This window comes from Nerophis ophidion, linkage group LG21, assembly GCF_033978795.1.
Source record: "Nerophis ophidion isolate RoL-2023_Sa linkage group LG21, RoL_Noph_v1.0, whole genome shotgun sequence".
NCBI classification, from domain to species: domain Eukaryota; kingdom Metazoa; phylum Chordata; class Actinopteri; order Syngnathiformes; family Syngnathidae; genus Nerophis; species Nerophis ophidion.
Genome location: NC_084631.1, coordinates 43,497,019 through 43,521,539, shown reverse-complemented (window position 1 = coordinate 43,521,539; position 24,521 = coordinate 43,497,019). Strand labels below are relative to the sequence as shown.

The following is a 24,521-nucleotide window of genomic DNA, read 5'->3' as shown; positions in this document are numbered from 1 at the left end:
ATCGACAGGCGGATCGGTGCAGCGTCTTCAGTAATGCGGACGTTGTACCGATCCGTTGTGGTGAAGAAGGAGCTGAGCCGGAAGGCAAAGCTCTCAATTTACCGGTCGATCTACGTTCCCATCCTCACCTATGGTCATGAGCTTTGGGTCATGACCGAAAGGATAAGATCACGGGTACAAGCGGCCGAAATGAGTTTGGGTCTCTCGCTTAGAGATAGGGTGAGAAGCTCTGCCCTCCGGGAGGAACTCAAAGTAAAGCCGCTGCTTCTCCACATCGAGAGGAGCCAGATGAGGTGGTTCGGGCATCTGGTCAGGATGCCACCCGAACGCCTCCCTAGGGAGGTGTTTAGGGGCACGTCCAACCGGTAGGAGGCCACAGGGAAGACCCAGGACACGTTGGGAAGACTATGTCTCCTGGCTGGCCTGGGAACGCCTCGGGATCCCCCGGGAAGAGCTAGACGAAGTGGCTGGGGAAAGGGAAGTCTGGGTTTCCCTGCTTAGGCTGTTGCCCCCGCGACCCGACCTCGGATAAGCGGGAGAAGATGGATGGAGAAGCAATTATCATTTTAAAGTATAATGGTAGCTGAATTCCCTGTAATAACTCCAAACACTGACAGAAAAATACACCCAGTGCATTTTACACCATTGTGCATACAATCACTATTGTCAAGTTGTTGATTTTTTTTTAAGTATAGAACAATGCACTTAGCGTGAACAGCTTATACAGTAAATTTGGTAAGTGCATTACAAACAGTACTAGTTAATTGTTTTCACATATACCTGATTTAAAGTCAAATACGGTTTATATATTTGAAAAATCATTTGTTGCCATGTTTTTTTTTTTTGTGTGGGCACCATGAAAACATACATTTTGAACGGTTCGTTCATGACTTGCCCATCACTATGACTCGTTGGCCCCGCCCCTAACCGACGCATGCGTGGAGGCTATGCGCTTCGCAGCAAAGTCCTCCTTTACTCCACACAGGCTTCTAAGCCTCGGAACATCTACTAACTACACTTTATTCATCCTCCCTGTCAGCATCAACTCCACTCGTCTCACTCAACTTTGACGATTATTAGGCCCGCTTAGCTTGCTCCTTGTTTTAGCGCGCTAGTTAGCTTAGCGTGCTAGTTAGTTTAGCTTGTTAGCCGCTAAGTTTTAGCGCGCTAGTTAGCTTAGCGTGCTAGTTAGCTTAGCTTGTTAGCCGCTAAGAAAGAGACGCGGATTTGATCAAAACATCGCTTGGTTAAGATCAAGTGTGAGTGTAAAGTGTTGTGATTGTGTGAAAATGTGCGAAAGAACCATAGCAGAGTACGAAGGGGAACTTTCTCAGACAAAAGAGGACAACAAGAGACCACGTCAACTATTGGAGGCTGTTTACCACAGAACAGGTTTGTTTACTCTCACATCTTTACTAACTTTATATTTCATCATCAATCAATGTTTATTTATATAGCCCCAAATCACAAATGTCTCAAAGGACTGCACAAATCATTACGACTACAACATCCTCGGAAGAACCCACAAAAGGGCAAGGAAAACTCACACCCAGTGGGACGCCAGTGACAATGTTGACTATGAGAAACCTTGGAGTGGACCTCAGATGTGGGCAACCCCCCCCCCCCCTCCCCCCCTCTAGGGGACCGAAAGCAATGGATGTCGAGCGGGTCTAACATGATACTGTGAAAGTTCAATCCATAGTGGCTCCAACACAGCCGCGAGAGTTCAGTTCAAGCGGATCCAAGACAGCAGCGAGAGTCCCGTCCACAGGAAACCATCTCAAGCGGAGGCGGATCAGCAGCGTGGAGATGTCCCCACCCGATACACCGACGAGCGGTCCATCCTGGGTCTCGACTCTGGACAGCCAGTACTTCATCCATGGTCATCGGACCGGACCCCCTCCACATGGACATGACGTGTTTGATTAATAATTGATCAATAGGTGTACTCAGACACATGCTTGTTATTGTGTTATTAATGTGATTATCACACAGCAGTCATTTCCATTAAATGATAAATGATAAATGGGTTGTACTTGTATAGCGCTTTTCTACCTTCAAGGTACTCAAAGCGCTTTGACACTACTTCCACATTTACCCATTCACACACACATTCACACACTGATGGAGGGAGCTGCCATGCAAGGCGCCAACCAGCACCCATCAGGAGCAAGGGTGAAGTGTTTTGCTCAGGACACAATGGACGTGACGAGGTTGGTACTAGGTGGGATTTGAACCAGGGCCCCTCGGGTTGCGCACGGCCACTCTCCCACTGCGCCACGCCGTTCCTTAGCATTAGATAATGAGGATGTCGTAGTGGTTTGTGTTGTGGTTTGTGCAGCCCTTTGAGACAGTGTTTTAGGGCTATATAAGTAAACATTGATTGATTGATTGAAATGTAGGTGATTTGGCACACTTATAATTACAAAAACAAAAATGTTTTTCATCAGATATGTACTAGTATTGTATTCAGGTGGTGTTCATATTATTAGAATATCATGAAAAAGTTGATTTATTTCAGTAATTATATTCAGAAGGTGAAACTTACATATTATATCAATTCATTACACACATAGTGATATATTTGAAATGTTTATTTCTTCAAATGTTGATGATTAGTACTGACAATTACTGAAAATCCCAAATTCAGTATCTCAGAAAATTAGAATATTAGTTACGACTAGTACCAAAACATATTTTTTAGAAATGTGGGCCAAGTGAAAAGTATGAAGATGGAAAGTTTCAGCATGTACGGCAATCAATACTTAGTTGCAGCTCCTTTTGCCTGAATTGCTGCAGCAATACGGCGTGGCATAAAGTCGACCAGTCTGTTGCACCCTCAGGTGTTATGAGAGCCCAGCTTGCTTTAATAGTGGCCTTCAGCTCTTCAGCATTGTTGGCTCTGGCATCTTCCACTTCACAATGCCCCATAGCTTTTCTATGGGGTTAAGGTCAGGTGAGTTTGCAGGCCAATCAAGAACAGGGATACCATGGTCCTTAAACCAGGTACTGGTAGATTTGGCACTGTGTGCAGGTGCCAAGTCATGTTGGAAATTGAAATCTTCCCCTCCATAAAATTGGTCGGCGGCAGGCAGCATAAAGTGTTGTAAAACTTCCTGGTAGACTGCTGCATTGACCCTAGACCTCAGGAAACACAGTGGACCAACACCAGCAGATGACATGGCACCCCAGACCATTACCCATTGTGGACATTTGACACTGGACTTCAGGCAACGTGGATTCTGTGCCTCTCCTGTCTTCCTCCAGACTCTGGGACCTTGATTTCCAAAGGCTATACAAAATTTACTTTCATCGGGAAACATAACTTTGGACCACTCAGCAGCAGTCCAGTCCTTTTTGTCTTGAGCCCAGGTGAGACGCTTTTGACGTTGTCTCATATTCAAGAGTGGCTTTACACAAGGAATGCGACAGATGAAGCCCATATCTTGCATACGTCGGTCCGTGGTGGTTCTTGAAGCACTGACTCCAGCTGCAGTCCACTCTTTGTGGATCTCCCCCACATTTTTGAATCGGTTTTGTTTGACTATCCTCTCCAGGGCGCGTTTATCCCTCTTGCTTGTACACTTTTTTCTCCCACATCTTTGTCCTCTATTAATGTGCTTGGACACAGAGCTCTGGGAACATCCAACCTCTTTTGCAATGACCTTTTGTGTCTTGCCCTCCTTCTTTAAAGTATCAATGGTCATCTTTTGGACAGTTGTCAAGTCAGCAGTCTTCGCCATCATTGTGTGTCATACAGAATCAAAACGAGAGACCATTTAAAGGCTTTTCCAGGTGTTTTGAGTTAGTTAGCTAATTAGAGTGTGGCAGCAGGTGTCTTCAATATCTGACCTTTTCACCATATTCTAATTTTCTGAGATGTTGAATTCAGGGTTTTCATTGGTTGTCAGTTATAATCATCTCCTTTTTGGCAAAAAAAACACTTGAAATGTATCAGTCTGTTTGGAATGAATGTATACATTCTACAAGTTTGACTTTTTAAATGGAATTAATGAAATAAATCAACTTTTTCATGATATTCTAATAATATGACCAGCACCTGTATGTGGGTGGGGGCCCTGCTTTGAAACTAATGTGTACCCCTTTCAGAGATCACATTTAGTTCCACTTCCAACATTCACATGTTGCACAATGAGATGAGATGGTATAACGTGAACAGTTCTGGAACTTTCTAATTCGAGGAAAAAACGGGATCTCGTTGGAAGCGCGATGTATGAGCAGACGGCGTTTAGGTATAACAAAAGGTGGTCTGCCAATTTAGTTTACAACTTCACTACGTCAGTTGTTGTCAACATTTTTTCACCAAGTACCACCTCAGAAAATACTTGGATTTCCAAGTACCACCATCATGAACCGCATTAAAATATAGTAGCATAGTAGGCCTTAATTATTCATAAAAAACAAGGAAGACACGTTATTTAACAAGCATATTTAATATTTTTAGTTACTGTAACATCACACACAGTTTGGACAATAATACGGTGTTTGCATGTAGGAAAATAAAACATTGTACTTAAATAATTAAATAATATTTGGCGTACCACTAGGTGATGCCCGCGTACCACTAGTGGTACACGTACTGCAGTTTTAGAATCCCTGTACGTTCGGTTCAGGAACACATGATCAATGCACGCGTGCGCAGAGACAATGTAACTTCCTTTTTATTTGTTTTACGTGTTGCATGTTGTCTCTACCATAGTTTTCTTTTTTCTAATCTTTATTTGAAAAACAATGTCACATAAAAGATGACGTGCTGATCATTTAGAAAATTACGGAGCCCCTAAAGGGACATGGGTACAAATTTTTTTTTAGATACGTGTCTCGAGCGTACCAGAATCCATCTGGTGTGCACCAGATAGATTATTACTTGAATTATTACTTGAAATCCATTTTTGGCAGCAACAAAGTGGGTAGATATTTGCTCTAAAAGGGTATTTCAACTTGGTACTTTATTTTGATATATGTAATGCCTATAAGGGTATTCTAGTAAAATATGCAGGGATGAGATGTGTCAATATCAAAATATTACTTGAAATCAATTTTTGGCAGCAGCAAAGTGGTTGTTTTGGTATATTTTAGCTTTGTAAATGATATTTCTACAAGTAAACAGTAGAGTAGGTACTTGATTGATATATATGTAATGCCCATAATAGTATTCTGGTAAAATATGCAGAGAAGAAATGTGACAATATCAAAATATTACTAAAAATACATTTTTGGCAGCAACAAAGTGGCCATTTGGGTAGATATTTGCTCTAAAAAGGGTATTTCAACAAGTAAACAGTAGGTACTGTTGCGTCAGACCAGATGTTCCTCCAAGGGAATTTCAGTTTCTGGTCAATCCCAAGTTCTTTCGATGACATATATGCTGAGTAAGAAGGACCATCAAAACAGAATTGGAATATTATTCATACCGCCTTCCTAAGTTGATCCAACATTCAAATGGGAAGAGACTACTTCCTGAACCCGCAAACAGCCCCCACCCTCCCCAGATGGGACATACAGGTTCATTGTTCGAGTAAAGATAAGATATTTAGGGAGTACTCCAACTCTCTACATTCCAAAGCTTCAAGGTTAACACACACAGTTTACTCGCGGACAAACTGAAAGAGAACAAATAGAAAAACACTAGCTGTTTTCAAATATGACTATGAATATAACAAAGTAACTCTTGCATATATAAATATATATTCTCCACAATCCCCCTTCAGATCTTCTCCAAAAGATTTCTATCGCTAGTGCAACATTTTTAAAGCACGCCCTACATTATTGTAGGTGCTGTTTTGGTTTTCGAGCAAGCTGTCCATCCATCCATCCATCCATCTTCTTCCGCTTATCCGAGGTCGGGTCGCGGGGGCAACAGCCTAAGCAGGGAAACCCAGACTTCCCTCTCCCCAGCCACTTCGTCTAGCTCTTCCCGGGGGGTCCCGAGGCGTTCCCAGGCCAGCCGGGAGACATAGTCTTCCCAACGTGTCCTGGGTCTTCCCCGTGGCCTCCTACCGGTTGGACGTGCCCTAAACACCTCCCTATGGAGGCGTTCGGGTGGCATCCTGACCAGATGCCCGAACCACCTCATCTGGCTCCTCTCCATGTGAAGGAGCAGCGGCTTTACTTTGAGCTCCTCCCGGATGGCAGAGCTTCTCACCCTATCTCTAAGGGAGAGACCCAAACTCATTTCGGCCGCTTGTACCCGTGATCTTATCCTTTCGGTCATGACCCAAAGCTCATGACCATAGGTGAGGATGGGAACGTAGATCGACCGGTAAATTGAGAGCTTTGCCTTCCGGCTCAGCTCCTTCTTCACCACAACGGATCGGTACAACGTCCGCATTACTGAAGACGCCGCACCGATCCGCCTGTCGATCTCACGATCCACTCTTCCCTCACTCGTGAACAAGACTCCTAGGTACTTGAACTCCTCCACTTGGGGCAGGGTCTCCTCCCCAACCCGGAGATGGCACTCCACCCTTTTCCGGACGAGAACCATGGACTCTGACTTGGAGGTGCTGATTCTCATTCCGGTCGCTTCACACTCGGCTGCGAACCGATCCAGTGAGAGCTGAAGATCCCGGTCAGATGAAGCCATCAGGACCACATCATCTGCAAAAAGCAGAGACCTAATCCTGCGGTCACCAAACCGGAACCCCTCAACGCCTTGACTGCGCCTAGAAATTCTGTCCATAAAAGTTCTGAACAGAATCGGTGACAAAGGACAGCCTTGGCGGAGTCCAACCCTCACTGGAAATGTGTTCGACTTACTGCCGGCTGGTTTTCGAGCAAGCTAGCAATAAACAATCAAATCATAGCTACATGGGAGATAGATGGAGGGAGTCCACGTCAATGTCGTCATGGTCAGGGAAGGAAAGTAACAGTCCTCGAAAGTCACTACTGTGCTTGAACCCCCTTCAGTGACATAGCAATCCCAGAAACAGGGTGGGGTTGACCATTTCTAACAATGATGCGGGTGCATAGAGACCTAGCACAAGGGGCGATAAAGCATCCGCACGAGGTTATAACAGCCAAGAAAACTAATAGAGACCAGGGCAGACTTAATTAGGTCAGACTACCTGCTAAAGGTGCCTTGGAGCCAATCTTTAAAGGGGTCAGAAACACCAGAAACTTCAGTAAGTTCTTAAGACAGGGCTCGGAGGCCTTCTAAGGCCCTCTGGACCGAGTCATCGGGGCAAGTTGTTCAGCAAGTCCCTCAACAGCGTCACGAGTCAGGTTGGTCAGTCTCAACAGATTATAAAAAACATAGTTAATACGTTCTACATTTTTAGTAGCAGTCACATGAAAAGTAGCTTTAGAACAACATTTCTCAACGAGCTAAGCAAGGAAATTACTGATTTTACCATCTAGGGTCTGTAAAATCATCAAAAGGTTCAGAGAATCTGGAGAAATCACTGCACGTAAGCGATGATATTACAGACCTTTGATCCCTCAGGCGGTACTGCATCAAAAACAGACATTACTGTGTAAAGGATATCACCACATGGGCTCAGGAACACTTCATAAAACCACTGAAAGTAACTACAGTTGGTTGTTACATCTTTAAGTGCAAGTTAAAACTCTGCTATGCAAAGCAAAACCCATTTATAAACAACACCAAGGAACGCCGCCGGCTTCACTGGGCTTGAGTTCATCTAAGATGGACTGATGCAAAGTGGAAAAGTGTTCTGTGGTCTGACTGTGGACGTGGTGTCCTCCGGAACAAATAGGAGAATAACCATCCAGATCGATACAGGCGCAAAGTTGAAAAGCCAGCATGTGTGATGGTATGGGGGTGTATTAGTGCTCAAGGCATGGGTACCTTACACAACTGTGAAGGCACCATTAATGCTGAAAGGTCCATACAGGTTTTCGAGCAACATATGTTGTCATCCAAGCAATGTTATCATGGACGCCCCTGCTTATTTCAGCAAGACAATGCCAAGCAATGTTTTACAACAGCGTGGTTTCGTAGTAAAAGAGTGTGGGTACTTTCCTGGCCCGCCTGCAGTCCAGACCTGTCTCCCATCGTAAAGGTGTGGCGCATTATGAAGCGTAAAATAGGACAGCGGAGACCCCGGACTGTTGAACGACTGAAGCTCTACATAAAACAAGAATGGGAAATAATTCCACTTTCAAAGCTTCAACAATTAGTTTCCTCAGTTCCCAAACGTTTATTGAGCGTTGTTAAAAGAAAAGGTGATGTAACACAGTGGTGAACATGCCCTTTCCCAACTACTTTGGCACGTGTTGCAGCCATGAAATTCTAAGTTGATTTTTTTTTTGCAAAAAAAAAACAAAGTTTATGAGTTTGAACATCAAAATATCTTGTCTCTGTAGTGCATTCAACTGAATATGGGTTGAAAAGGATTCGCAAATCATTGTATTCCGTTTATATTTACTTCTAACACAATTTCCCAACTCATATGGAAACGGGGTTTGTATGTAGTTTGATCAAATTCCTCGATTGATGTACTAACATAATGTGGTTTATTTTGTACAGCAGGGGGTCGCCAACCTTTACCACTCAAAGAGCCCTTTTGACCCGTTTCACAAAATAAAGAAAACTATGGGAGCCACAAGACTCTTTTGAAATTTAAAATGAAATAACACTTTGTGCTATGTATTAATCAGGGGTTAGGGTTAGGGTTAGAGTTGAGTTTATAACAAAATGGATACATGGATGATACAGCAGAGGATTGGGAGGATGTCATGTGGTCAGATGAAACCAAAATAGAACTTTTTGGTATAAACTCAACTGGTGGTGTTTGGAGGAAGAAGAATACTGAGTTGCATCCCAAGAACACCATACCTACTGTGAAGCATGGGGGTGGAAACATCATGCTTTGGGGCTGTTTTTCTGCTAAGGGGACAGGACGATTGATCCGTGTTAAGGAAAGAATGAATGGGGCCATGTATCGTGAGATTTGGAGCCAAAACCTCCTTCCATCAGTGAGAGCTTTGAATGCTTGACCAAATACTTATTTTCCACCATCATTTACAAATAAATTCTTTAAAATTCCTAGATTTTTTTTTCACATTCTGTCTCTCACAGTTGAAGTGTACTTATGATGAAAATTACAGACCTCGGTCATCCTTTGAAGTGGGAGAACTTGCACAATCGCTGGCTGACTAAATACTTTTTTGCCCCACTGTACACACTTTACATGACCGAAGTTAGGAATGCCTCAATCAATGCTGCCTCGTACTTATAAAAACTTTTGAAATTACCGCTCATCAAATTTCCAAGTCTGTTTTTGTACTCACTGTACCACTTTTGAATACATTTTAGGAAAAAAGGAGGTATTTCCTGTGTTTTTATTGGTTGTTTTGCTACACACTTTCAACCCAACACAAGAAAGAACACAAATTATATGTTTGTGTTAACAGTGTCAGTTCAAAACTAGTTCTATTCTCTCTTTATGTTATTTACTTATTTACCCAACAGACGTCCAGCAGCCCCCTCACTTTATAGAGGAAGGGGAGGACCCACATCCCCCCCACATTAAAGAGGAAGAGGAGGATCCACAGTTCCCCCACATTAAAGAGGAAGAGGAGGAAGTGTGGATGAGTGAGAAGGGAGAGTGTCTTCTAGGGCAGGAGGAGGCTGATGTCAGCAAGTTTCCACGGACTGTTGTCTCTGTGAAGACTGAAGAGCATGAAGACAAAGCAGCTGAGTCCTCACAGCTTCATCACAGTCCAAGTAAGCACAACATTTTATTCTCAGGGCATTCAATCCATCACAACTGGACTCTTCACTTTGTCTTACAAGACCTTTGTCCTCTCATCCAAATAGGCTTCATCACTTCAAGTCTTGAATATAATCATTTGAATTTAGAGGGGAACTGCACTTTTTTGCGCAATTTTTCTATCGTTTACAATCATAAAAGACACGAAAAAAATAAATAAATCATATTCCAATTAAAGCTGCAAGGGCTGCTGCCAAGCCCTGGTCTAAGTCAGACCTACATAGAGGTCTTTGTTTCATGTCTCTACGACATTCCTAACAGAAGTTACAAGCATTTTTGTCTGGGTTTTCTCCTAGGGGGCGCTGGAGCGCAATTTTGACTTTTGGGGTTTGGTTTTTTATTAGATGGCAATTTTCGCCAGTCCTGATGTGTGTGTAAAATTTGGTGAGTTTTGAATCATGTTAAGGGGGTCAAATTACAGATCAGCGTTTCTGGATGTTGTTGATAAATGGCTTTCGCTTTGCATAGTAGAGCTTTAACTTGCACTTTGAAGCATTTTTAGGGGGTCAAATTACAGCTCAAAGAGGCAAAAATGACATTTTTTAGGAAACTTTGCGCAGGGGTTCTTTGAAGGCGCGTAAAATCAAAACCGGAGCAGTAATCAAAACTTTGTTCGACAGTTTTAATCAAAAGGGTTCAATCTCTCTCCTGTGCGAGTTTGAAGCCGAAACGACAAACGCACTCGGAGGAGTTTACGTCTGAAAAAGGTGACGGCTTTTTACAAAACTTTTATTTTGAAGGGGTAATTTTTAACTTCCTGTTGATTTTAACTGAAAGATGCCAATTATCAAAATGTAGGTCTAAGTGAGACCTACATTGAGGTTTTTGTTTCATGTCTGTCCGACATTCCTACCAGAAGTGACAAGTAGTTTTATCCGTTTCCTCTTCCTAGGAGCAGTTTTTTCTGTGTTTTATTCAAAAATTGCAATAGAGCGCAATTTTGAGTTTTAGATCGCAATTTTTGCCAGTCCTGATGTGTGTGCCAAGTTTGGTGAGTTTTGAAGCATTTTACGGGGGTCAAATTTCAGTTCAAAGAGGCAAAAATGGAACTTTTTGCGAACATTTTTGTTTTGAAGGGGTTTTTGCCAACTTCCTGTTGATTTTTGCTATAGAAGGTTCCAATTGGAAATGTAGGTCTAAGTCAGACCTACATAGAGGTTTTTGTTTCATGTCTCTACGACATTCCTAACGGAAGTTACAAGCGGTCTGTTTTTTGTCTCTTCCTAGGGGGCGCTAGCGCACAATTTTCATTTTTGGGGTTTGGTTGCCTAATAAGTTGGGAAGGTTTGCCGGACCAACGTGTGTGTCAAATTTGGTGAGTTTTGAAGCATGTTAAGGGGGTCAATCCTGACCAGATGCCCGAACCACCTCATCTGGCTCCTCTCGATGTGAAGGAGCAGCGGCTTTACTTTGAGTTCCTCCTGGATGGCAGAGCTTCTCACCCTATCTCTAAGGGAGAGACCCGCCACACGGCGGAGGAAACTCATTTCGGCCGCTTGTACCGTGATCTTATCCTTTCGGTCATGACCATAGGTGAGGATGGGAACGTAGATCAACCGGTAAATTGAGAGCTTTGCCTTCCGGCTCAGCTCCTTCTTCACCACAACGGATTGGTACAACGTCCGCATTACTGAAGACGCCGCACCCATCCGCCTGTCGATCTCACGATCCACTCTTCCCTCACTTGTGAACAAGACTCCTGGGTACTTGAACTCCTCCACTTGGGGCAGGGTCTCCTCCCCAACCCGGAGATGGCACTCCGGGTTGTTGTGCGACAGTATGACGTATGTAAGAAGGTGCGCTTGTTTTATGTCTCTGTGAGAAGGAGAGACAAGAAAAGAAAGAGTGAGAAGAGCCTGTAGTACAGGGGTGCCCACACATTTTCTGCAGGCGAGGTACTTTTCAATTGACCAACTCGAGGGGATCTACCTCATTTATGTATATCATTTATATTTATTTATTTATGATAGAGACATTTTTGTAAACAAGTTAAATAACAAAATATGAGTCTCAGAAAGCTGGCGTGCACAAGTGATGTGCACGCCAGCTTTCTGAGGGATCACTTGTGCACGCCAGTTTTCCGAGACTCTGTATTTAGTTAGCGCAGGCAGCATGAAGCAGGGCTTTTATTGTGAAGATAGGAAATGTGCAGTCGGCCTTTAGAGTTTTGACGGAAGGTACGGCGCGAGAGTCTGTTGAAATAAAAAGAGTTTCTGGCCTTCCTCTCGGTCATATTTTCATAATAATGATCTTGCAGCAGCCAGCGTCATCTCACAAGACCCTCCGGTACCGTGAATGTCATTTAAGTGACGTCTTGGTGAAGATTGATGATCACTCATTTTTAGGTCTATTTTTTTTAAAAGCCTGGCTGGAGATCGACTGACACACCCCCCGCGGTCGACTGGTAGCTCGCGATCGACGTAATGGGCACCCCTGGGTTAAACTGATCACACACAATGGTTGATGGTTGATTATGACAGAAATAAGCTAATTTCATCCAAAAAAAGCATATGGGACGGGGGTTGTCCTACGTCAGCACTGGAAGTGGTAAAGTCAGCTGCTCACCTGGCGGGTCTTTTGGGGATGAATAGAGAAATCCTTTAGCTGCCTTCTTGTTTTATCATATATGGCTGCCTTTGCACCTGTCAACGTTCACTTTTGTATGCACACTAAAGGCCTACTGAAATGAGATTTTGCCCCTAAAGCTGACCAACACGCCGGACTGTAGTCAGTTGGAAGCGTGTCTTAATGAAATTAAACAATGGATGTCCGCTAACTTTTTGCAACTTAACGGCAAAAAAACGGAAATGCTGATTATCGGTCTTGCTAGACACCGACCTCTATTTAATAATACAACTTTAACATTTGACAACCAAACAATAAAACAAGGTGACTCGGTAAAGAATCTGGGTGTTATCTTTGACCCAACTCTCTCCTTTGAGTCACACATTAAAAGCGTTACTAAAACGGCCTTCTTTCATCTCCGCAATATCGCTAAAATTCGCTCCATTTTGTCCACTAAAGACGCAGAGATCATTATCCATGCGTTTGTTACGTCTCGTCTCGATTACTGTAACGTATTATTTTCGGGTCTCCCCATGTCTAGCATTAAAAGATTACAGTTGGTACAAAATGCGGCTGCTAGACTTTTGACAAGAACAAGAAAGTTTGATCATATTACGCCTGTACTGTATATACCTTCATATACATATATACATACATATATACCTATACTGTATATACCTTTATATACATACATATATACCTATACTGTATAAACCTTTATATACATATATACATACATATATACCTATACTGTATATACCTTTATATACATATATACATACATATATACCTATACTGTATATACCTTCATATACATATATACATACATATATACCTATACTGTATATACCTTTATATACATATATACATACATATATACCTATACTGGCTCACCTGCGCTGGCTTCCTGTGCACTTAAGATGTGACTTTAAGGTTTTACTACTTACGTATAAAATACTACACGGTCTAGCTCCATCCTATCTTGCCGATTGTATTGTACCATATGTCTCGGCAAGAAATCTGCGTTCAAAAGACTCCGGCTTATTAGTGATTCCATACACATATATATTTACACATATATATATATACACATATATATACACGTACACACATATACATACATACATATATATATACATATTATATATATATATATATATATATATATACACACACATACACACACATATATATATATACATATATATAAATATACACATACATACATATATATATATATATACATATATATATACATACACATATATATACACACACACACACATATATAAATATACACATATATATATATATATATATATATATATATATATATATATATATATATATATATATATATATATATATACACACATATACACATATACACGCACACACACACATATATACAAACACACACAGTCAATTTGAAAAATTCCTCGTTTTTGGGACCACCCTCATTTTGATGGATATCACCAGGGGTGCAAATGAGACATTCTCTATTAGATGCAATGGTTTTCTGTTTTGGAATCATGATTTATGTCCTAACTTGTTCACACCTCCTCATATGGAAGCTACGTTTCCTTGTTGGTGTCTCAAGGAGGGTAGAAATACAAGAACAAATAAATGAATGCACAAAGTGGAGTGTTGCAAGGTGTCCCCAGCTCAATGACAGATAGTTAACAGCAATGGAGCCTCACTGGTTCCATGTGTACACTCTCAGTTACATTAACATTGATATTATACATGTGGCCCAATAGATAGAAATGCTGTTAAATGTAGCTTTGATGTGGCAAGCTACTTTTGCAGTGTAGCGTGTAGTGTAGCTTGCTACAATTCTCTGAGGATAGCTTAGCTACATTTAATGGAGAGTAACTTGTAGCTTAGCTTACTACATTTTCCAGGTAGCTCACGTGTGAATAGTTTAAATACTGCAAACTTCAATACAGTAACACCTCATCTGTGTTCTATGATCTGCAGACGTCCAGCAGGTGTCAGCAGAGAGTCATGAAGAGATTCCCTCCAAGCAGCAGGAGTGGAGCTCCAGTGTGGGACAGAAGGAGCTAAAGGCCCCCTCCCACATTAAAGAGGAGCAGCTTCATGATGAAGATGAAGCTCAGTCCTTACAGCTTCATCACAGTCAAAGTGAGGAGAACAGAGGGGCGGAGCTTGTAAGTCAACACATCACAGAAGCTGATGGAGAGCATTGGGAAGATATCAAGTCAGAACCAGACAGCATCTTTGCTCCACTGTCAGACATGGACCACATGATATCAGACTCTTCTGATGACAGTGACCACATCCAAAAGCCTTTGGAGAGTAAAAATGACTCTAAAGGTGATACGAGACATCACACTAACAACAAACTCTTTGACTGCTCTGAATGTGGGAAATCATTTAGACGAAAGGGTCATTTTACAGTGCACATGAGAATACATACTGGAGAGAAACCTTTTACTTGCTCGGTTTGTCAGAAGAGTTTCTCCAGAAAGCATCACATGACTACACACATGAGCACACACACTGGAGAGAAACCTTTTGCCTGCTCAGCTTGCGCCAAACGATTCAACAGTAAGTATGAAATTATGCTACACATGAGATTACATACTGGAGAGAAACCTTTTACTTGCTCGGTCTGTAAGAAGAGTTTCCCCACAAAGCAACTCATGACCAGACACATGAGAACACACACTGGAGAGAAACCTTATACTTGTCCTGTTTGTAAGAAGAGTTTCTCTTTAAAGTATCAGATGACCACACACATGAAAACACATTCTGAAGAGAAACCTTTTACTTGCACTTTTTGTAAGAGTAGTTTCTCCACAAAGCGTGACATGGCCAGACACATGAGAACACACACTGGAGAGAAACCGTTTAGTTGCACTGTGTGTGATAAAAGGTTCAGGTTTAAGTATAATGTCAGTAAACACAAGTGTGTAAGAGTCATGGAAGCTGCAGGGATTTAAAAACACTTAAACAGTGATTGTGCTACATTTACTATAAGAACACAGCATGTTTAATATGAATGTAGTGCTTCTCTTCTTCTACTGTTAAATGTTGTCCTGTACTTACTTTTTAATATTGAATATCATATATGTTGCTACCATTTTATTTTATTCCTCATCTTTGAAGAGAGGACATCTTATTATTTTCATTTGGGGTTTCTTCGTCTCTTATAAATCCACACATTTTTTTAATTGCATTTTATTGATGTTATTATCCAATTATTAGTATGATCGAATAAAATTGTTAACAAAATGTGGACTCTGGTAGATTAGCAGCATTGTTACATCATGGATGTTAACTACTGCAAAACATCCAAAAAGAAGAAAGTGAACTTTAGAGCCATCGTGAGTGGAGATGCTTGTTTTTATTGCTGCGTTTGTACTTATTTCACCTCACATCTTCACTTTTGACTCTCAAGTCTTCTTCAAATATATTGTGTAGGCTTCTAAGATTGATGTTTATAATGTGTGTGTAGTCTGTGGAAAGGGTTGTTGTCCCTTGTGGGTCCATTTGTTCACTTGCACATACACATCATCATCATGAGACGTTTCCGGTCCACTACTGGACGAAACCTTAGCATCAATGTTTTAATATAAGTGTGACCTCATTACGCCTTGATAATAGGACTACAGATACAGCTTTAAAGGCCTACTGAAAGCCACTACTAGCCACCACCCAGTCTGATAGTTTGTATATCAATGATGAAATAGTAACATTTCAACACATGCGCAAATACGGTATTAGCTTTCACTGCTATGCTGATGACACCCAAGTCTACAAGCCCCTAAAGCTGACCAACAGCCCGCATCTGAGGTCCTCTCCAAGGTTTCTCATAGTCAGCATTGTCACTGGCGTCCCACTGAATGTGAATTCTCCCTGCCCACTGGGTGTGAGTTTTCCTTGCCCTTTTGTGGGTTCTTCCGAGGATGTCGTAGTCGTAATGATTTGTGCAGTCCTTTGAGACATTTGTGATTTGGGGCTATATAAATAAACATTGATTGATACAAAATTAATCAATTCCAATCCTATAATTAGGCTATCAAACTTTTAACCATTGAACACCTGCAAGAAAATTGACTAATATTTTCTCTTTAAGTTAAAACAGATTGTAAATAAATTGTCTCAATATAAATACATATAAAATACATTTAACCCCAAAAACACAATAAATAAACGCAGCAGAAAAGCCAACATGCAAATACATACATACCATGCCAACGAAGCACTTATTTTATATACATATTTAATGTGAATGTATTTATTTAGCAGTGAAACACTCCGATCTTAAATGTTGTGTACTGGTATAAAAATGAGATGTTTGAAAGATCCAGCACACTTCAATCCAACACTTCAACTTGAGTCACTTCACCCTCCTTATCAAGCAAACTCTTCCAACATTTATCAGACCAAGTAAGGAATGCGCATCAACATTTTGCAACATTTAAAGAAACACGGTGTGTATTAGCCTGCAGACAAGGACACAACTCTGCCACCTCACCTGCAACAACAGGTGCGTCACAGCCACAAAGAGGAATAAAGTGTTCTCTTACCGTTTGTCCGTTCAGCTTTTGGATTGGTCAGAACTGTAGGTTGTTGTCAAGGATAGTGAACGGCGGTGGTGTTTTCTGCACACCTTGATTAGACGCAGCTGTCTGGTTGTCGGGCTCGCGCACCAGCAGGTGAGACGGGAGCGCGCTCTGCCTGCGCGTGAAGGTGAATATAGATCAGGTGATCATATAAACAGACTAGCTGAACTAATGTCGGATGTTCTATTTTGAGCTGGGGTTGTCAAGGTGAATGAGGTGTCCAGATGTGCTTTGCCATAAAATATAATATTTATTTATTGATTTTTAAAACGGGGTTTGGCTGCTTGCCAAGTCGCCGCGGTTGCGAGCTCGCACGTCGGCTGACGAGGCAGCCAGGGGCGTCACTAGACCTAATACTGTACTGGGGCACAAATAATTCATGTGAGCGTGCAAAACGCGCAAGCAAAAACATTTTTCAATCAATCAATCAATGTTTATTTATATAGACCCAAATCACAAATGTCTCAAAGGACTGCACAAATCATTACGACTACGACATCCTCGGAAGAACCCACAAAAGGGCAAGGAAAACTCACACTCAGTGGGCAGGGAGAATTCACATCCAGTGGGACGCCAGTGACAATGCTGACTATGAGAAACCTTGGAGAGGACCTCAGATGTGGGCAACCCCCCCTCTAGGGGACCGAAAGCAATGGATGTCGAGCGGGTCTAACATGATACTGTGAAAGTTCAATCCATAGTGGCTCCAACACAGCCGCGAGAGTTCAGTTCAAAGCGGATCCAAGACAGCAGCGAGAGTCCCGACCACAGGAAACCATCTCAAGCGGATCAGCAGCGTAGAGACGTCCCCAACCGATTTAGCACTTATTTATCATAAGAAATACATAAATAGTGCTTTAAACTATGAAATCATATCAGATGATGTTGTATGGATCTTTGATGAACCACCTGAAATTAACTCATGCATTTGACCTACTTGTGCACTTTTTTACTCCAGACTTCTAAACTGCTGCTGGTAAAAGCAAAAAGGAAGAGCAATGAATCTTTTTGAAATATTTATTGCAGTAATCATCTGCAAATTTAACATCTACAAAAGTCAAACAAAAAATAAAGCAGCCCTACATTTCTGGGTTCTTTTATATGATTTAATTTCCATTTATGGCAATGTGGCTAATCCTATTTCAGATACACAAAACTATCAAATATACACAAAACAATAAAGCCACAGTAGTAGAATAAATGAACAACTGTTGTGTGTCTGTTCAGGGAATCATTTTCTGAGAAGTAAACTGTAACGTCTCCTTTTCATTTTTGCAAAGTGCTCAATCACTCTGGACAGACATGGAAATATTACAGTAACTGTTATCCAGTTGACCAGTGGTTCCCAACTGCTGGGTCGCGACATAAAAGTGGATTGTGTGTCATTTTCAGTCAGATGTGTGCATGGAAAAAAAAAAAAGTTTAGGGAGAAAAAAATCAAATTGTGGCAACAAAACCAGATATTTTTAGCCATTTTTCTAGTGACTATTAGTGAGTATTTTAGCAAAAGGCAAAGCGACTAACAAGTTGGAGGAGGACTCAGGACAGACATGGAAATATATTTTTAAAAATCTAAATGGGGCAACAAAACCTGATATTTTCAGCCATCTTTCTGAAAACAAATACAGAAATGTTACTATTTTTTCTGGAAACAAAAGCAGATGCTTTAGCTGTAGCCATTTTTCTGGTGACAAAACAAGATTATTTGAGTCAAAGTCACAGCGATTAACAAGACAAGTCTACCGTGCTATTTTTCTGTGAAATAAACTTGAATGATTTAAAAATTTGTCTCACGACTTGATGATATGGAAAAAAAAAATTCTTCCTGAAGATAAAGCATTTGAGAAGCACTCAACTCACACATGCTGACTCCAAATCATCATTGATGCAGAAGCAGCAGACAATAACCAACATGATGTTTCATGTTCATTGGAAATTCCCCCGACAGCTCGTACAGCAAATGAATATGTTTGTCTTGATACAAGGAAGAACGTTAGCTAACTTAGCATCAACTTAAGACAATGATGTTGCCTAGCTAGCTAGGACTTCACTTACATCTCTCATTCCTGCTGCTTCTTCTCTGCTGCGGGACAATAACTTTCTTAAATCCATCTAGGAGTTACAGTTTGAGTCAAATCAAAATCAAAATATTGTAATTAACAAATTGTTGTTGGCTAACGTCACCTACCTCACGCAGTGATTCAAACCCCCCCACCCCCTCTCTCAACCGAAGTCTCGATCCACACGTGAATAAATTACCATATTAAGTAGCCATGTGCTCATTGTTACGTGGAGTGAATACAGTAGCAATCAATTACCATACTAAGTAGTATGTGCGCTGTTGTCTATGTTATGTAGACTTAAAACTCTGAAGCGTTTTTTTTTATTGGTGACATTTTTACTGGGGCACTGCAGATCAACAGTGGGGCACGTGCCCCAGTGAAATATGTCCGGCGACGCCCCTGGTGTGGAGTAATGGAGGGGGTGTTTCCACGAGGCCTATTTCATTCAGGGGGAGGAGCCAGAAATGATGACGTAAGAAGCCCCGTGACCGCTTCAGGAAGCAGTACACATTTGCCGGGAAATTTGACAACTTATAAACCGCCCAAGCTCCATCAAAAATGTTGTCTTTTGAGTCTTGTGGTCAGTTGGGAATATGGAGAGAGAATAAGAACTGTTTTTTTTAAATGCCACTAGACTCCAAGAAGGATGACAAACTGAATCAAAACAACAAACTTGATGTCCATTTCATAAGCGTTAGATTACTGATTGTTGTTAGTAACCTCAACAAGACTTTGATAGCACAATGGTTGGCGCATTGACCTTTTATTCTACAAGACGTGAGTTCCATTCCTGGCAACGTCAGTTCCCAATGGAAAATAATACACTTATTAAAGTAAAGCATTCCGTATTAATTATTTTCAAGCAGCTACCAGACATTTATAGCTGGCTAAGGGAGAGGTCCTGTTAAATTAAAAAAAAAAACCAAAAACGAATAGCCTAAAACCAAAAATAGAAATGAACTAAATCGTCTGTGTTCTGTACATCATTGTCCAAGTGACATTATATTGTCATCTTCCTCAAAGTGACAGAAAAAAATGATACAACCTGCCTATCAGGTGATTCTACCATGTTTGCAAAATACAAACACACAATATATTGAGATATATAACACATAAAACATCAATCAATCAATGTTTATTTATATAGCCCCAAATCACAAATGTCTCAAAGGACTGCACAAATCATTACGACTACAACATCCTCGGAAGAACCCACAAAAGGGCCAGGAAAACTCACACCCAGTGGGCAGGGAGAATTCACATCCAGTGGGACGCCAGTGACAATGCTGACTATGAGAAACCTTGGAGAGGACCTCAGATGTGGGCAACCCCCTCCCCCTCTAGGGGACCGAAAGCAATGGATGTGGAGCGGGTCTAACATGATACTGTGAAAGTTCAATCCATAGTGGCTCCAACACAGCCGCGAGAGTTCAGTTCAAGCGGATCCAAGACAGCAGCGAGAGTCCCGTCCACAGGAAACCATCTCAAGCGGAGGCGGAAACCATCTCAAGCGGAGGCGGATCAGCAGCGTAGAGATGTCCCCAACCAATACAGGCGAGCGGTCCATCCTGGGTCCCGACGAGCGGTCCATCCTGGGTCTCGACTCTGGACAGCCAGTACTTCATCCATGGTCATCGGACCGGACCCCCTCCACAAGGGAGGGGGGAACATAGGAGAAAGAAAAGAAGCGGCAGATCAACTGGTCTAAAAAGGAGGTCTATTTAAAGGCTAGAGTATACAGATGAGTTTTAAGGTGAGACTTAAATGCTTCTACTGAGGTGGCATCTCCAACTGTTACCGGAAGGGCATTCCAGAGTACTGGAGCCCGAACGGAAAACGCTCTATAGCCCGCAGACTTTTTTTGGGCTCTAGGAATCACTAATAAGCCGGAGTCTTTTGAACGCAGATTTCTTGCCGGGACATATGGTACAATACAATCGGCAAGATAGGATGGAGCTAGACCGTGTAGTATTTTATACGTAAGTAGTAAAACCTTAAAGTCACATCTTAAGTGCACAGGAAGCCAGTGCAAGTGAGCCAGTATAGGTATATATGTATGTATATATGTATATAAAGGTATATACAGTATAGGTATATATATTTATGTATATATGTATATAAAAGGTATATACAGTATATATGTATGTATATATGTATATAAAGGTATATACAGTATAGGTATATATGTATGTATATATGTATATAAAAGGTATATACAGTATATATGTATGTATATATGTATATAAAGGTATATACAGTATATATGTATGTATATATGTATATAAAGGTATATACAGTACAGGCGTAATGTGATCAAACTTTCTTGTTCTTGTCAAAAGTCTAGCAGCCGCATTTTGTACCAACTGTAATCTTTTAATGCTAGACATGGGGAGACCCCAAAATAATACGTTACAGTAATCGAGACGAGACGTAACAAACGCATGGATAATGATCTCGGCGTCTTTAGTGGACAAAATGGAGCGAATTTTAGCGATATTACGGAGATGAAAGAAGGCCGTTTTAGTAACGCTTTTAATGTGTGCCTCAAAGGAGAGAGTTGGGTGGAAGATAAATACAGACAAAGGTTGCTGGAATATAGGTGGAACTTCTTGTAAATGTAAAACTCTATATTATGTGTTCAGTAATGTATATTGTTCCACTTCAAATGTTCTCTGAACATTTATTTCTCTCATTGTTATTTCACTTCTTGTTATTATACTTACCTCGGTGGAGGTAACTATCACAACTTCTAGCAAGGTGCTTGCGGCATTTATAGCTCTATTTCCGTAACTAGGTGACGTTCCAGTAGTTTAAAACAAATAACTGGTGTGTGTTAAAGTCATATAAATACCAAAAGAGAAACAATAAATGGTATTACTTACTTTCAGTTGTTATTCCTTCGATGCTGAATATTATTTCTTCCCATCGAAATCATTACATCCGCCCACTTAATGCGCATGCGTGTTTTTCAGGAAAAGCCAATCTGATTGGACAGATTCATGGAGTGCCGTGCCAAATCTCGCGATCTCAGGATTTACATCAAGTTCATTTTCTCCTTATATGTCCATCTGAAAATAGCCCTTTTTGGCTAGGACATCATTTTCAAATGAGTTGAAAATGTATGCTTTCTATCAGACGGCGGCGGACATGACGCGTTATTTGCCATCAGTTAACGTCAGAAGAAGAAGAAGCGGGGAAACAGTAGGTGGCGTAACATTTGAAGGTTGTCAGTGCGCCTACCTTCAACTAAAACAAGGAAGAAGAAGAAAGCCAACACTTAGTTTTTTTTTTTAAAGGTTTATTTATAAATGTCAACAATTACAAACAGTAAGACAAACAACAATATACAACATTATAAAACATTATGAAAACAGTACAAAACAGCGGCAGGGGGTTGTAAGCTCAAAATAATAATAAAAAAGAATACAAACATATATATATAAATAATAAACAAAATGCAAAGCCGTAGGCTTATTCAGATTCATCAAACAACTTAAATGTGGAACACAGCATCATCGTTTTCACAGCTTTTTTGTTGTTAGAGGTAGAGAGCGTTTTAATGTAAAGTTCCAGATCTTTTTTAAAGGCACAAAAGATAGGACGGGTATTAAGAAACTTACATTTATGAATATAAAACTTAGCCAATAAAATAATGAGCTTGCAAAGGTAGAATTCCTTTTCAATTTTTTGTTCATACAGTGTAAAACCAAAAATCACATCTTTAAAGTAAAGCACAAATTTGTCATAAATATTGTCCAGGATGAAGCGACAGATGCCTGCCATAGTGATGGAGTGTTTTCACAAGTATAAAACAAGTGGTTAACAGTCTCTGGGTGCATGTTACAAAAGGTGCAGGTGACATCAATGTCCTTTTTGTATCTAACCATCACAGTCTTTACAGGGTAATAGCGATGGATGATTTTAAATGATATCTCTTTGACTTTGTTGCTAAGTAAATACCTGTTAGGAAGGGACCACGTTTTGGTCCAACAGATGTCATTTACAACATTATTCCATAAGGAAATGACATAGGAGACAGACACACAATCATTTTGGAATAAGCTGCGGATTTTTCTGTTATTTTTTTGATCAAAGCAAAGTTTCCCCACGGGAGTGTCAAGTGGATCATTCACAATGTTTACAGCAGAAAGAGGAGGTGTGTAAGCCATGTACAACATAATAACACCTGTTGGAATGCACAACATAATAACACCTGTTGGAATGCACAACATAATAACACCTGTTGGAATGTACAACATAATAACACCTGTTGGAATGTACAACATAATAACACCTGTTGGAATGTACAACATAATAACACCTGTTGGAATGTACAACATAATAACACCTGTTGGAATGCACAACATAATAACACCTGTTGGAATGTACAACATAATAACACCTGTTGGAATGCACAACATAATAACACCTGTTGGAATGTACAACATAATAACACCTGTTGGTCAGCTTGGTCAGCTGTGCTGATTGATTTAGTTTCAGTTAAGGTATCCATAAACTTAAGTTGAAAAACGTATTGGGGTGTTACCATTTAGTGGTCAATTGTACAGAATATGTACTGAACTGTGCAATCTACTAATAAAAGTTTCAATCAATCAATCAATAGTGCGTAATCAGAGCGCATGTGTTAAAAAAAAAAAAAATTCCCAGTCCACAACTATCCTCATTCACAACACGTTCTCTTAGATTTCCATGTTATGATACATGTTCACATTATTTATTGACTGTATCTAAAAAGTATTTAAAAAAATATGGTATTATTTAAATGAAGATATGAAATAATCCTAAATGAAATTCAATGACTTGGTTTATATTATTGGATATACTCGGTCATAAAATCAGTGTCAGTTGAGTTGGTCCATAGATTTCCTGTAGGGAATTTTAATGTCCAGCAGATGTCAGCATTTAGTGACACAGGATCAATACAGTCTATAAATGTGTCAAAAGGCTGTGCAACGCCTCATCAACCCATCACTAACAATCACACAGGTCAGGTAATGTCAAGACTTTAATCTACACTGGACATAGGCAGTCTTCTTTACTGTCAAATACTTTTTGACAAATCAATCAAACAGAGACCCCAGTCAAATGACAAATTCAGTATTACTTTTCAACAGACATTTATTTAATCTTGTTGTTAGTGGTCTGGACATTTGACACAGGAATTGAACTTTTCCACACACCATCCTGAATCACGGTTTCAATCGTAGTCCATGTTAACTACCAAACCGTAACTTAAAAGGGTTGGTTGAACAAGTATAAGGACTAGCAGGTCATTGTTAATGTTGCTAATAGGCACAGTACTCATGGACTAAGTTTTGGGGAAATTCCTATTGAAATCAATGGGACATCCTTCAAAGTTCCACTTATTCCGTCTGATTCCAACTGTTCCAACTTCAAAATTTTCAGACTCTTCAGGAATCGTGTGCTTGATTTCAACAATGCTAAAATAATTTCAGGATTTTGGTTCATCATCAGCATTGGAGCAATCACACGCAATTCCTTCAGGAATTGCCTCATCTAGT

General features: G+C 40.7%; 2 protein-coding genes across 6 annotated transcripts in view; one reads left to right on the top strand and one right to left on the bottom strand.

Moving 5' to 3' along the window:
* LOC133540147 (gastrula zinc finger protein XlCGF57.1-like) overlaps window positions 1-21,972 on the bottom strand; it is a 49,480-nt gene extending 27,508 nt beyond the window's left edge. For 2 of the 4 annotated variants that reach the window (XM_061882684.1, XM_061882686.1), the window contains exons 1-2: window positions 21,861-21,942; window positions 16,880-17,030 (exon numbers count right to left, since the gene is read on the bottom strand). The gene's annotated coding sequence lies outside the window, so the exon portion shown is untranslated. Of the gene's footprint in view, window positions 1-16,879; window positions 17,031-21,860 lie in introns of all 4 variants that reach the window. The other 2 variants (XM_061882687.1, XM_061882685.1) reach the window with 2 other exon arrangements.
* On the top strand, window positions 911-15,743 carry LOC133540150 (gastrula zinc finger protein XlCGF8.2DB-like). 2 transcript variants are annotated; one of them, XM_061882691.1, is made up of 3 exons: window positions 912-1,392; window positions 9,458-9,712; window positions 14,304-15,722. In XM_061882691.1, the coding sequence occupies exons 1-3, from the start codon at window positions 1,290-1,292 to the stop codon at window positions 15,287-15,289; spliced, it is 1,344 nt and encodes a 447-aa protein (XP_061738675.1). In that variant the 5' UTR covers window positions 912-1,289; the 3' UTR covers window positions 15,290-15,722. The 2 variants fall into 2 exon arrangements, with proteins under 2 accessions (XP_061738676.1, XP_061738675.1); XM_061882692.1 differs by lacking the exon at window positions 9,458-9,712 and having other exon boundaries at window positions 911-1,392; window positions 14,304-15,743.
* Window positions 21,973-24,521: the final 2,549 nt, after the last annotated feature.

Excerpts from the sequence above, each read along its gene's own strand:
- LOC133540150 (XM_061882691.1), top strand. The coding sequence starts at position 1,290 with ATGTGCGAAAGAACCATAGCAGAGTACGAAGGGGAACTTTCTCAGACA. Across the intron at positions 1,393-9,457 it reads GGCTGTTTACCACAGAACAG|ACGTCCAGCAGCCCCCTCAC; the intron begins GTTTGTTTACTC and ends TTTACCCAACAG. Across the intron at positions 9,713-14,303 it reads ACAGCTTCATCACAGTCCAA|ACGTCCAGCAGGTGTCAGCA; the intron begins GTAAGCACAACA and ends TATGATCTGCAG.